Source organism: Lepisosteus oculatus, chromosome 11 (genome assembly GCF_040954835.1).
Source record: "Lepisosteus oculatus isolate fLepOcu1 chromosome 11, fLepOcu1.hap2, whole genome shotgun sequence".
NCBI lineage: Eukaryota > Metazoa > Chordata > Actinopteri > Semionotiformes > Lepisosteidae > Lepisosteus > Lepisosteus oculatus.
Window position 1 is genome coordinate 17,911,963 of NC_090706.1, and position 15,080 is coordinate 17,927,042.

Consider the following 15,080-nt stretch of genomic DNA (forward strand, 5'->3'; position numbering starts at 1 on the left):
CTGTCTTGTAAACCCTCTAAGATTATGCTGGGCTCCAGCCCACAGGGATTTATCTGTGCTAATGAGTGAACTAATGAGTGAATAAGGAGACCGCTTTCTTCTCCTGGTTAGAGTCACTGTTTGGACCATGGGGGATGTATTTCTTTAAGTTACTAACACCGGTTATAGTAGCTGTGATACTTGTCTTCCTGTTATTATGTTGCTGTATGACATGTATTATTCCAATGCTTCATAATATGGTAATGAATATGTTTACGCATCAGTATATTTTGTTAAGAACACAAGATTCCGAAGCATGGGAACCTCCTGGGAATCCATATGAAGGATCTAGCTTTTAAACATTTTAAGAATAAAAAGGAGGGAATTGAAATGGAAATCTAATGGGTAAATTGATTCTTAAAATGTTAAAGAGCTTTAGAAAAATATATGACAATGATGTAACTGCTGTGCTGCATGCAGGTTGTCAGAAGACAGTTTGTCAAGACAGGACATACTGTCTAGATGACCAAATTAGCTGAGTGCAATTGCTAAATTTTGCAGAATATGTAGTGGCGCTTCTTCTTTCGTTTCTATGTTGTAATCTTTCTTGTTCTAAGGAAAGAGTATTAGAAAAGGGACTAAGTGCTATATTTTTCCACTGCATACAAAATCTTTATAAAAAGCCTGTACTGCCTGTAGCAAGTTGAGTCTCTGATGCATTCTGCTGAGTGACAGCAGGGCTCCCAATATTGCAATATCGAAATAAAGACCTTATCAGGTGAGAACTCTCTCTTGTGGCTTCCTTGATAGGTATATTTCTGTGACACAGTTTCAAAGCTTGGTCACTGTTCCTGGTCAAAAAATTTGTCCATCCTGGCTGCACATTTTACCCTCCTTATTCTGCTACCATCTGTGGGCCACCCCGATCTGGGCATAATTCTGCAACAGCACTGCATTTCCACTTCTGTCAAATACTACCCAGAAGCAAAAGCATCCAATTTCATGACCAACCAGCATTCCACATTGACCCACATGGTATACTAGCGGCTTAATGTCCCTGCTGCCATTCATAACAGGTGAATTTAGCCCTTTGGAAGTCTTGCCATATCTGAAGCAGCTGCTCTGGCTGGGCCAGGGTAGCAGAGACATAGCCCAGGAAGCGGCAGCGGTTGTAGGCAGTGGGGAAGGGAGAGAAGGAGCTGGAGTCTGGGGGGTAGGTAGGGTGGATGCCCAGCTGCTGCAAGCACATGCCCACATACACATCCTCCAGGAAGATGGGCCTCACGGACTGGGATGCCTGCAAGATCTTGGGCACAAGGTCTGTTGAGAACACATAGCTTACCCCTGAGACATACTGGGGATAGAAACAGCCTGGGTATAGAGCGAGGGGCATGTACCACTTGGAGCCTGGATCTCTGCGGATAATGCCAAAGTTTATGATTCTCCCAGTCATGAAGTCCTGCTTGGGAGGGACTCTCCGAGGGTCCAGGACCTTGTTGACCAGGTAGTCCACGTTGAGGAACATGTCCGTGTCGATCTTCATGACGTAGGAAGCCCCAGGGCAGTAGGAGGCCAGCCAGTCCAGGATCATCATGGTCTTGATGGTCAGGTTGCGGTAGCTGTCCAGGAAGTCCTTCTGGACAATGTCCCGGTGCTCTCGGCTCTCCTTCTCCAGTGCTGCCTGGATCCGGAGGGCTCGGTCACCCTGGGGAAGCCCCACGTAGAAGATCCGCCAGATGATCACCCCTGGGATCAGGCCCTCTCGGCCCCAGGTCTTCCGGATGGCGTCTCTGGCCACGTGATCAGCTGGAGCCACTGGGATCATGAGGATCAGGAAGGGGGACATCTCCCGACACTTGTCCGGCTCGTTGAGGATGTACCTGTACACGGCGGGGTAAGCAATGTTATAGTCTTCCAGGGAAGTGGGTTTAGTTCTCAGCATCTCCATTATCCTCCTTGTCAAGGACACACAAAAGGAGATGGCCATGATGGAGAAAAAGAAGACGGCAGTGCTCTTGAGGGACCAATTCCTCAAGACGACCATCTTCCTGCTGAAGAAGACTTCCTGTCTGACAGCAGCTGTTGAAGCCCGCAGAGCAGGAACGGGATCATACGCTGCAGGGAAAGTGGAAATTAAAAAAATAAAGATCAAGCCAGTGTGCATATCATTATTTATGTTAAAAAACAAAATTAGGCAGTATGTCCAGGTGGAACGGTGTTCTTCTGTGGGTGTGCAGGTTGTGGCTCCAGTAGGTGGCGCTCATTCCTCTAGACCTGAATTTCCACACCAATACCATATCTCAGGGGTTCCCCAGTCCTGGCCCTGCGGACCCCCACTCCAACTGGCTTTAGTTTCACCTGAGCACTCACTTCAATAATTGAGCCCCTAATACACCTAATAACTGGTTTAACTTGAACTTGTCACTTGCATTCAGTTCCTTAACATGTAGGAGGTCGCCTTTTAAGTACTGCACTTCTTATGCAACTGAACATTTCTATTTCCAAGTAGAAAAACCTTGTAAAGGTTGTAACCAAGCAGTTTATTGGTTCAGTTCAAGATTCATTGAAGTAAAGAGCCCAGCTGCATTAAAAGCCAGCAACTCTATCCCAGCATGTAATTAAAAAATTTTCAGTCATTAAAAAATCCCACGACACCGTTGATAACCCCAGGTGTGTTAAATTTGATACCCTAGCTCAGGGTAGAATTAAGCCTATCCTGGCAAGCAACAGGCACAAGGCAGGGTACACCTTTAACAGGACACCAGTCCATCATAGGACAGGCAGGCACAGACATACACCACAACTAGCCAATTAATCTACCAGCATGTCTTTCAACTATGGGCTGAATGCCACACGAACACAAAGAACATGCAAACTTCACACAGACAGTATCCCAGGAATTGAAAACAAGGCAGCAATCCTAACCACTGTGGTACATCAGTACCTGGATGGGAGACCTCCTGGGAAAAAACTAAGGTTGCTGCTGGAAGAGGTGTTAGTGGGGCCAGCAGGGGGCGCTCACTCTGCGGTCCATGTGGGTCCTAATGCCCCAGTATAGTGACGGGGACACTATACTGTAAACAGGCGCCATCCTTCGGATGAGACGTAAAACCGAGGTCCTGACTCTCTGTGGTCATTAAAAATCCCAGGGCGCTTCTCGGAAAGAGTAGGGGTGTAACCCCGGTGTCCTGGCCAAATTTCCAATTGGCCCTTACCAATCATGGCCTCCTAATAATCCCCCTCTATGAATTGGCTTCATTACTCTGCTTTCCTCCCCACTAATAGCTGATGTGTGGTGAGCGTTCTGGTGCACTATGGCTGCCGTCGCATCATCCAGGTGGATGCTGCACATTGGTGGTGGTGGAGGGGAGTCCCCATTACCTGTAAAGCGCTTTGAGTGGAGTGTCCAGAAAAGCACTTTATAAGTGTAAGCAATTATTATTATTATTATTACCATGCTGACTGTGACTATCATAGGCGATAATATTATTAACTGCCCCGGAGTGGGTCAAACCATTTCAAAACGGGAGTTTCATTTGAGGTGTGTGCCTAGCTACAGGTGTAGCATGGATGATCAAAAGGGGTTTTCAGGTGTAAGACAAACAAGAAGAAATACCATCACACTTCTCTTCCCTCAAAGCTTGTGCTAGGCATTGCACAATGTTTACTGTTATATTGTGGATTTTTGGGTCTGTGGGATGTCTGGTTTCCAAGACTAAATTGACCTGTATATTGTAACACTTCGGGGTTCACGTGGGCACCCTTGCCGCTGCCACATCAAGTCGGCCCCCCACTGTCGGGGACTCGAACCCGGGATTTAGCGTCACTCAACAGGAACCCAGCCTCTTGAGTTAAAGGGAAATCTCCCCTCAGACCGACGGCTGCGGTCCCTGCTATTCACAGGAAAGGGCGTTGACATCACTGCGCTGGTAAGCCGGCTATCACAAGCAATGGAGGCCATATCCGTTACACTATACAGTACTGGTTTAACTGGCAGATGTTTCGTAACGTTTTGTGTTGTGTCTTGTTTATACATTTTTGATTTATTACTATTTAGTAACTAGAGGTTTATAAGACAAATCACGCGCCTCACAAATATCCCGAGCGGTGGGTCCACTTAAATTAGTTCACAAATAATACGCCTAATACTAGATTTTCAACGTGGCAACGTTTCTTGGAACTAAACGTTTATGTACAACGAAGAGAGCGACAGCTGCAAAGCTGTTTTCAAGACTTTTAACCGTGTGGCAGAAACAAAACTAGAATATGTCTAGACTAGGAAAAAACGTTTTCTTTATGGAAGTGCGCCAAGCTAAGTCTCGAGACACGTTTTTGTTCAAATTTCTCAAAAACAACAAAGCTGTGCGACGATACAAATTTTGGAGTGTTAATAACGGTGTTAAAACCTGCAGTAGACTGGCGACGTGAGGACTTGTTTTTACCCCTTGTGTGAAACAGGTTACAAGTTAACAATATTAGCTGACTCCCATTAGCAGACAGTATCTGCGCCTAAGCAATGCTTTCTGGATTGAAAGCACTTTCCTAACGCCGAAACGAATCGTAAAATAGCAAATAATTCCCGATTTATCTAAGTATTATTTTTGTACCCTTCTACCCTTCAAACTGGTAACAAACCTTGCCAAACTAAACGTGTTAACCTGGGGTTTGAGAAGTTCAGTAAAAAGGCTTGCGACCAGATTTTCAAAAACTTTGTTACTAAAAACCTTTACTATTCAAGGAACATTGTGCGGCGGTTTAGACAGCCAACCAGAAATTTGGAAAAACGTGGAATTAAATACGACGGATTCTGGGAACTACCGTATAGTTCTTACTCCTGTCTCTTTTGGAAAGGAGCTTCCCATGTTCTGCTACAACACTTACCTTGGCGAAATGAAGTGAAATAGGTCGATTTCACAAGCTCTTGGTTGTTTTTCATCCAGTTAGAGTTACAGGTTGTACTGAAGTTTTTTTTTGGCTTTCTTTTCATTCAGCAGCAAAGCAAGGTGTTATGATGATGCAGCGGTCACTGCCATGCTGCTGGATGTTTTAGAAACAAATGTTTGTAGTTTGTCGTTTCTTTCTCGTGGGGAAAAAATATGCGGCCACAAGCGATCTCACATTTTTTCTATTGAGGGGGTGGTATTATTACCAGTTACTAATATTTGAACCTTCACTTTTGAAGTGAGTGACAGCAACCCTCTAACACAAGGAGCCACTTGTGATAAAAAAAAACCCGACCTTCATAATCTTTATGCGAGAGATAAGATCCCGCAAAGTTAAAACGTTCGAGGGAAATGAGTGTATTTTGACGGACCTCCTACACAGCAAATAAACGTTCAATTCTCGGTCTTGAACTCCGGCGTGTTTTCCTATCACTGGTGTCCACCCAGTACAGAAAGTTGCGAATTCAGTTTTTGCGATTAACAATAGAAGAGGGCTACAGACTTCCTACAGGAACACCAGAGAGCAAACTCAGACATATTGGACACACTATTAGACGCAACTTGGACACTTTCCATAAACACGCGGTAACAATCCCCCCCAAAATTTGGCAATACAATGTTTAAATCGCATGTAGTATTTGGGGAATGTGTAATTCGTGCCGTTTCCGATTTGATGAGCGGAATGACGCCACTCCCTAATTAAATAAAACGCTACTGAAAAGGTAAGGTTACAATATTAAAACGAACGGCCGACATACAAGTTGTAGGAGCCGGTTGCAGGGCGGTGGTGGCACACAGGGATGCTGTCCACGTACTGAGCGACGCCGGAGACCCGGCTTGGGACGAACCAGGACGGGAGCGGCAAGGGAAGAAAACCCTCGAACTCGCTACAGTGTTTAATCTCTCTCTCTCTTAACTCCACTCTTCCTTTTTTCTAGTCACGTTATCACGTAACGATTCAGAAAGTTATATTAACTTAAACCTATCTACAACTGAAATAGAGGATTCTATACATCTAAAATATTTTAAACTGTTTAACTGAATAAAACAACAATAACATAACCTAGGCTTAGGTCATACAGCATACGCTTACACTATTATCTTGGAAACTAAAACGTTGGACATTGATTGTGCTGTTTGTAAGGGGGGCAACCTCATGGAGCTTCGTATTAGGGTCATACAAATAATGTTTTATTCGTTTGCTTAAAATAAAAAGATTTTCTACAGCAAGGAAATCCGAAACAGAAGTTACTTTTCCTTCTGGGACGCCAACAGGAATGCTGACATGCGGGACATGTCCAAGTCAAGCCGTCTGTCATGGTTCGAAATCAGGGGGTGGTCAGCCTTGATCCTTGAGAGCCACGGTCACAGTCCAGTCTTTCAATCTGTAAAGCCCCCGAAAACACCAACAAGTTCATTCTTACAATTACTCAATTAAGTCAGGAATGGCCAGCTGCTGTCCTCGAGAGCTACACGTGTCGGTATTTTCATTCCATTTATTGAAAGAAATCGAAGAGTGACCAATAAAGTTGAATGAATGAAAGCCTCTTGGACTGCACTTCTCCGGGACCGAAATTGGCCACCTCTGCTTTTAAGCACTAATGTCTAACGAAAATACTTCCCCATGCCAGGGTAAATAGCGCTCCAGTGAAAACCGAGTAAAGGTTCGCCAGCACCAGGGACAGCCACCTCAATCCAGGCGGAACTGGTAAAAAACATTTCACATTCTGAAATGCTAGCTGAACCCTAATGTTAATGTTTCCGTTTTCTTTTTTCCTTTCCAGCTCCAGGGATTTTTTTGCCTATATTTTTGCAACAGAGCAGAAACTTGTGGTGTGTACTGTACTGACAGTGTTTCACCACGGCTAAACGTGCGTGCAGAATAATACCCAGAAACAACCGCTGACATTCTATACTTCTGCCTCATATTAACATTTTGAGGTGAAATAGAGACATTATCAGTACATAGCAAAAACGACAATTTCCATGTACTTTGTCTGAATATTTGTATATTAGTGGTTCGCTTTGCTGCCTCACTGGACAGGGTGCTATTGGTGTGGAGCTTGTATGCTATCCACATTTCCATGGCTTTCCTCCAAGTGGTTTCCTTCCACAATCCAAGTACATAGTGGCAGGTTATTGGCTTTTGGGAAAATTGGTCCTGGTGCATGTCTGTGTCTATCTGTCCTGTGATAGACTGGCATCCAATCCAGATTTTATCCCGTCTCGCCCTCGTTGCTTTCCGGGATAGGCTCTTAACCTACTAGCCTTACCGGACTATCTGAACGCATTGTCCCAATTTATTTCAACCCACCAAATAACTCCAAAAATATAAAATACAAACTGACAAAGATGTTTCCACAGGGCTCCTTTCAAGTAACAACAGGGGAAATTTCCTTAGAACCACCACTTCATTCCTCAGTTTCTGGATAACTCAAAACAATGTTGAGTTTAACAATTTAAGACGCACACTCTTGCGTTCTCACAGTTTAAGCGAGGAACAGTAGTAAACTGGACTTGGGACGTTCCGTCTCCACCTAGTCAAGAGATTCAGATTGTTGTTGATTTATAGGCTTTTAATCTTTGGTTGGCCGTCAGTGTATTAAAGTAAGCTTTAGTAGTTCCGGTGGGTTGCTGGTCAGCATGCATAGGCTGCAAAGGAACAAGTAATAGGTTTATTCCATGTTGAAAAGAGAAGAAAACAATGATTCAGACATGGAGCCTCCTTTAGGTGCGAGAAGAAGGCTCACACCTGAAGAAGGCTCCACAGCTGAAATGTTGTGTTTTCTTTCTTCTCTTTTCGGCATGGAATACACCTATTACTTGTTCTTTAAAGTAAGCTTGCTCACAGCTACTGGTACTCATAGATGCTTCATTGCATCAGCAATACTTTATTGTGCTTTCTAATTTTCCTAAGGGTTCCAAAATAATGACTTAAGAACTAATAGAGCCCGAGCTGGACAAAGATTGACAGAAGTTGATTACACGCACACGCATGCCACCAGGACATCTATCGGCACCAAATCCAGGAACTGTAACCAAGGGGCAGATCAGTCTATCAGACATGTTCAACCATGCACATAAAACCCTGGTCATTGATTAGGGATTCATTTAAGTATTTAAACTCAGCTGGAATGGAAACCAGCAGGTGTGTGGGAGTTCAGGACCACAAGTATTAACTCCTTCTAATCTGCTCCACAGCAGTACTTCTATGCAATCAGCTCTTAAAGAACCATCACATCATCTCCTAAACTGTTTAATAATCTGCCAATTCAGGATCATGAGCTAGTTTGTCCCAGGCACCTGTTCTAAAGAGATCCACAAGAAGTCATCACCTGAAAACTATTTTATCACCTAGCAAAGGAGGTTGTCAAGAAAATTTCAGGTGGAAACAGAGCCAGAAAGTTTTTTTTTTAAATGACGTTCCACTGGTATTGTAGAAATATGATTTTAGCTTGGGGTCATTACTCCTGAACTAATCAGAGTTCATTTTAAACAGACACCAGCTGTTGTATGCAACATCTCAGGAATAGCTTGAAAGGTGCAGATAACAGTAGTAGGAAAAGAATGATCACTTATAAACACCCACTAACGGTAATAATGTAGGGTGACCATGGCTGTACGTGGAATATGATACCCTCAGAAACACTGCTGTAATTCAGGACACTGTGGGAAATACACCACCTTGTGTGCGTCTCCTTCAGTGTTCGCTGGAAATGGCCATTTCGTCGCAAATTAAACTAATCTTAAACTTTCACTGGTCTGTGACTCCTTGTATCCCTGTAGTATTAATAAATCAGCTAAAATTATGAACTCTTACAGGATATTGTTTCATAATTGGAAACCAGTTTCAATTGTTCTGTTGCTTTTATACAAATATTTACACGTTAAGCCATTTTATATACATGAACAATGAATTGGGTGTCTCCAGAAAACGCACTGAAAAATCATGTAAAATCTGTTGATATTCATCTTAAATTACAAAGATACCAAACAATCAAAGTTTTTGTGCCAATCATTAACACAAGAAGCCTTGAAGTTAAGTGCCGCATGACAGTCCAAGTGTCAACTTTGTTTCTTTGAAACCTAACAAGACTGTCATTGAGGTTTATTTTTTTTTATTCCAGTCATCTACATTCACCAGTAAAGACTGGTTGAAATGTTTGAAATTAAAGATACAAAAAGAAAAAAAAACTATGGTTAAAACTAAAACACATTTTACACATAAAAAAGCTTAAGTACAAGGAACAAAAAAATCATTGTTTTTCTTTTTACAAACTGTTTGAGAAGGTGTAGATTTTGTACAGTCCAATGCAGTTGGTTCTTCAGAACCTGTGTAGGTCTCCTCTTGTCACAATCAAGTCTGTTCAGCAGATGATGTGGACTCCAAAAACATCAGTGAAAGGATCTGACTGACTGCAACATCATGTCTGTGTCAGATGGCCGTTAAAGTTATGTCAAAGTAAACTGTGAAAAAACAAAACCAGGATCCCCATCACAGAACATAAACTCAAGTACTTCTGAGATGTGGTACAAAACTGGCAGGGTTATTTTGTTTTGGTCTTTATTTAAAAGAACAAAAAAAATATCCTAAGATCCAATAATATAAAATGTGGCTACATACAACTTCACACAGCTTCAAATACTCTGAACCAAAAATAAAAAGCCAACTTGAATTTCAAGAGGATGATGCCAGGAGTCCAGTTTTCCGCTTAGCCGTTGTGTAAAAAAAACCCGATGCAGGGACAATGAAGCATAAAAAAAAATGCGCGAGACGTTGCTCCTTTGGAAAAGGCAGGGTACACGGAAAGGGAACGGGGTTCAGTCTATCTGTACTGATAGCTCATGGTGTGATCCCCTCGCCCGTAGCCTCCTTGGTTCTGGTAGGAAGTCTGGTTGCCCCCATAACTCTGGCCACCGCCTCCTTGCGTGCTGTAGTTTGACTGGCTGTTGTAACCTTAAGGGGGAGAGAAAACCAGGGTTGATGGATGACGTTTACTGGGCTCTGGGAAGGTGATTGTCTGACCTTGCCCATTTCTTCTACATATATGACAAATGCCTATTACTTTTTCAGAACTTAAGCCCTTTAAAACTCTAAAATGGATCTCCACTTCCATGGACTTGCAAGTTTGTTGTTGGTAAGCTGTGGGAAGTGGTGCAGTCATCAGATGCTGGGTGGGTGAGACCGTTGCTCAGGAGAGCCTACTTAAGTCATGTTATACACAAGTTTCCCCAGCCAAAGAAAATGCATGTAAAATAACTCTTAATTCAACTGCAGCCCAACCCTCTTCATTTTTCCTGCTGTAACACAGCTGTATCCGTGCAAGTAGCCAGTACCTGCTTCCATCTTATCGGTTTGAATCGGCAAGTCCTCAGATATAAACGCCTCCCAAGTTCATATTCTTACCCTGGTAGTTGCTAGCGCCCGGAGCTCCTGTTCCACCCCCATAGCCCCCCTGTGAACTCGGGGCGTATGTGCCACTTCCAGACCCGTAGGAGTTGTTACTACCATAACCTAAGAAGAAAAAAAAAAGTATCAGTACTGACATCAGGGAAAAACAAGGTTAGATTAACAGCTGTGCACGGCAACATCTGTTTAGAGGGGAAAAAAGTATTATCAAAAGGGCCAGTATCTTTAGGATAGTGTTTGTAAGTAAAACATCTGCACTCACCACTGTTTCAAAGAACCGTTAGAACTTGCCATGTCTTATCATAAAAAGACTAAAACAAACTAGAAATAACTTCACTATCTAAATTGGGATTGCTCTATTTCTACAATTATCACAATGATGTAAACCAGGAATCTGCAGCCCTTGTACTTGGAGACTATAATTTCTGATTTTCCTTCTTTTTCAATCAAATGAAGTCAATTCAGCTGGTTGTTAAAAACGAGTCAACTGGATGTGATATAGACACCTTTCGGCCCCCTCAACGGATTTACTTCCTTATCCGGTGGGACACAAGAAGCAGGTGACAAAAAAGCCAAGAAACCAAGTCAGGAGAAATGAGCAGTCTTTGAAATCAGCTTCCAAGAGCTGCGAGATCTTCGAAACTGGACATTTCCACAATGCTTTTAACCGCACATCCATCATGAAGTTAAGCTTTTGGGAGAATAATCTAACCAGACCACGGTTAATTCTCAGCGCTCCACATGGCCCAGTCCTGGCAGCGGGCGGCACTCACCTTCGTAGCTGTAATCCTGGCTGCCGCCGCCCCCTGTCACCTGACTGGGGTAGGCGGTGCTGTAGTTGGAATACCCCGCGCCCCCCCCGCCACTCTGGTTATGGCTGTAGCTCTTCTTGCCTGGGCCTCCCTGGTTGTAGCCCTGGTTGTACTGGTTATAGGAGACCTGGCCTTGCGGGGGAGGCTGGTAGCCTCCTGCCCCAGCGCCAGGCCCTCCTCCTCCCCCGCCGAAAGGCTGCTTGCCTGGGCCGCCGCCGCCGCCACCGCCCGGGTGGTGGGGTGGCTTTTTGCCGGGGGGTTTGGGGTTCTGCGGCTGGCTGGGAAAGATGCCGTCGTTCTGGTAGTAAGAACCGTAGTTGCCGCCGCCGCCGCCTCCTCCACCCCCTCCTGCCCCGGCGTTGGTGCCGGAGCCCATCCCCGCTCCCCCTGCTCCCGGACCACCGGCGCCGCTGCCTCCACCGTTGTTGTTGTAGTAATTATCTGGAGCAGAGAAAAACAGCTGAAAGCTCGCAGGGGATAGAGCACTGGCTCAGCCAGGGCTGGACACCTGCCAGGATACACACATTAAACACATCTGATTCAATGTAACTAAGGATGACATGTCTCTATCACATGAGGTTCAGCTGTGGACTGCTCTTAACAGGTGTGTGCATGTGTGTGGAGATGAATACATAAAGAGACAGGTGAACAACCTTTCACTTCCAAGTGTCTGATAGCACTGCCAAGTATTCAGGCAGGATAAGATTTTGTACAGATGTCTGATCATTTACCCATAGGACACACAAACAAAACACTCCTTTTTACTGCCCTCTTTGTAGAAGGACAAAACATTTATTGTGTAAAAAAAAGCAACATGACTACTTACATACAGTAACAACTGGTTTTAAACAGTATCACAGTATCGTGCAAGATTCAGCAGTGTCACTGTCTTTTAAAACTGTTACGATGGAAAAGTCAAGCTTATTACTACATCATTGTGTATGGCCTCGTTATTCAACGTAAAAAGCCACTCTGGAATTAAAACCACTGGATGTCTTACATCTAGTTTAGCCTGAACTAGCATTATTGATTGGCTAGCCTTGATCTATTGGCCCAACATACACAGGTTAAAAAAAAAAATCAGCCTATCGGAAAATGAAAGATCCTTTAAAAAACATCTTGCACATAGTGGATGCATAATGACCAGGTAGTGAGCTATCTGCAACTTTTTAAAAACTGCTGAAGGACCTTGCTGTTAATACTAGTCATAAAAAATGGAAACAATGCATGACCTGGCTATGTAGTACAAAATATAGAATCCAGGAATCTGGGCATTCACCTTTATATCCAAATCCTTTCTCCATTCCCCCCCCCCTCCCCCACCCCCCCTACCGCATCAAAGCACCTCTACATTACAACCAGAATCCATTTTTGATTAAAGCTGTTAATCCAGGTAAGATCTGTCTTTAATCTTTTTTTCTTGAAAGTCCAGTTCCTGACAAACGATGCAGCAGCAAAAGTCGAGGTGTTGGGAGTTCTCTTGGATGCTCGGCTATTGGCTTCTAAACCTTGGGGCTTTTGGAAGTTGATATTGGATGGAGGGATTTTAAATGCTTGGATTTCTTTACAATGTGAAACATTTAGATCGTCTATGATGCAAAATCGTGGTAGCCATAGCAGTCTGAGACAAAATCACCTACAGAGTGAGACAGAGCAGAGAAAAAAAAAATTAGATTTTCTTTCAGAGTGGCACATTCGCCATTATCATCTCAATCTTAGTATTTTATTTTTAGATTTCTCTGCTCCTGTCACCCTCAAGATGGCGTTTCCTCAGAACAAGCTGCTGGGGGGGAGGGGGTTTTCAGGAAATTCCCATTGAGAATCAAAAAAGTGACGGATTGCGTCCTGTGGCTTAAAGCAGAGAAATGTAAAAGTGTCACAAAAGGGCAATTTTAAAAGGGAAGACAGACTAGGGGACTGTCCTTTAGAATGCTAAATTGGACCTCTTACAATGATTCTCAAATTAACATTCACCACTCAGATCAGATTTTTCTTCCAGAGTCTCTCAAGATGGAGACTAAAATCCCCAAGCCAAAAAATAAAGCTTTGAAGGTTCAAATAATTTCTAATCTTTTCAGCAGAACCAGTAAATAACATGATGAAAGTGAATAATTATGAAAAAAGACATTTATGTCAGTTAACCATGCACTATAATAAACTACATGCTTAAAAACCAGAATTCATGCAACATGTTTGCACCAATTGAAAACAGTAAAAAAAACTATTTTAATCGTGGTTTTATGTATTAAAAGAATTACACTTTTCAAACCTCTTGAAACTTAACCGGAAACCTAACAAATGCCTTTGACTACAATAAAAGCAGTTGTTTAAAAAAAAAACCCAAACCAAACTGGACGTATTTGCTTGTCACACTCATGAGCGTCTCACACATGGAGCCACACATGAAGCCAGGCCAAGGTTAATATTTATTACAGACCTGGGGACACAAGATAGGAAGTTCCTTCAAAACTGTAAAAATTCATTGCATGGCCATATTTACACCTATAAGTGCAAATTCTCCAGACAGACTTGGAGACTTACAAAACGGAATTTTACAATGCACCTTCCAATGATTAAAAAAGAAACTAAGCCTAACTACTTGGATACCTTATTGTTGCAATGGAACATTTGCTTAAAAGCTTAAATTCTTAGTTCATCCAATCTATCCCAGCAGCCCATGTGCACTTCTAGTCAGTCAGCTAGTGACGTGACCTGGGTTCAAATCCAGGACTCCGTGACACTAGGGCCACATAGCACAATCTACAGTGCTTTGCAAAAGTATTCAGACCATTGACCAATTCTCTCATTTTAGTTCTTTGAGATTTTTATTCCTATTTATTAGCACTGAAACTCAAAATGAATTATTTTAATGTGACTGTGTTATGTTAGAAAATATTCTTAAGAAAAATAAAAAAAACTGAAACATGCTGTTTGCATGAGTAATCAATCCGTGTTGTGGAAACGGAGTTTACACAGGTGAAAAACACTTGCCCTAACGAGGACAAAATTGCCTTACAATTGGCCTCTACCTGTGAATCATTAAAATAACTGCCACATTTTGTGGATAAAAACCCCACAGTTAAGGGATCATTATTCAGGCTGTGAATCTGAAGGAGAGCTGTGAAAATGAAGACTAAAGAGCATTCCAAAGTTAACGATAAAGTAAAACCAATGCATAAATTAGGAAAAGGGTACAAAACAATATCCAAATGTTTGGGTGTCCCAGTGGGCACTGTTGGTTCAATAGAACAAGCAATAGCTTTATTCCATGCTGAAAAGAGAAGAAAAAAAACAACCTTTTGGCTGTGGAGCCTTCTTCAGGTGTAAGAAAGATGGGGCAGTCAGCAAAACAACAAGTCTTGAACATCGAACTGTTGGTTCAATTATCAGGAAGTGGAAGCTACATCCAACAACCCAGACACTTCCTAGAAAAGGTCATCCCTCAGAACTGTGGCTGAAAAGCTGATCGACATTTGTGTTCTCTCGAATTGACTACTGTAATGCTCTACTCGCTGGGGTATCTAAATCTAATCTGAACAAACTGCAGTATGTCCAAAATTCAGCAGCCAGAATCCTGACTAGGTCTAGTGCAAGTGATCACATTACTCCTATCCTGGAGTCCTTGCACTCGCTTCCGGTCAAATTCCGTGTAGACTTTAAAATCCTCATGCTCACCTACAAGGCTCTGCGTAGCTTGGCACCTCAGTACCTGCCTGAACTATTATTGCCCTACTCCCCACCTCGCAACCTTCACTCTTCTAATTCTGCTCTCCTTACTGTCCCCCAAGCCCGTCTACATTGTATGGGTGACAGGGCCTTCTCCTGTTACGCCTCCAAGCTCTGGAACTCTCTCCCCAGGGATATCAGAGTCACCTTCTCTAAACTCCTTCAAATCCAGACTCAAAACCTTCTTCTTTAGAAAAGCCTTTACTTAAC

The 15,080-nt window shown here is 43.0% G+C and overlaps 2 protein-coding genes across 3 annotated transcripts in view; both read right to left on the minus strand.

The window, feature by feature from the left end:
- Nucleotides 1-365: 365 nt before the first annotated feature.
- LOC102696183 (beta-1,3-galactosyltransferase 2-like) lies at nt 366-2,043 on the minus strand. Its single transcript, XM_006631640.3, has one exon. The coding sequence runs from the start codon at nt 2,021-2,023 to the stop codon at nt 1,028-1,030; it is 996 nt and encodes a 331-aa protein (XP_006631703.3). The 5' UTR covers nt 2,024-2,043; the 3' UTR covers nt 366-1,027.
- A 6,918-nt stretch (nt 2,044-8,961) lies between these two features.
- Nucleotides 8,962-15,080, minus strand: part of ilf3b (interleukin enhancer binding factor 3b) — a 28,606-nt gene continuing 22,487 nt past the window's right edge. For both annotated transcript variants that reach the window (XM_015349149.2, XM_069195878.1), the window contains 3 exons: nt 11,106-11,585; nt 10,330-10,437; nt 8,962-9,879 (listed from right to left, as the gene is read on the minus strand). In XM_015349149.2, the coding sequence (XP_015204635.2) occupies nt 9,749-9,879; nt 10,330-10,437; nt 11,106-11,585 (719 nt within the window). In that variant the 3' untranslated portion in view covers nt 8,962-9,748. The remainder of the gene's footprint in view (nt 9,880-10,329; nt 10,438-11,105; nt 11,586-15,080) is intronic.

Bases quoted from the DNA above. Each gene is read 5' to 3' on its own strand.
- LOC102696183 (XM_006631640.3), bottom strand. From the start codon at position 2,023: ATGGTCGTCTTGAGGAATTGGTCCCTCAAGAGCACTGCCGTCTTCTTT.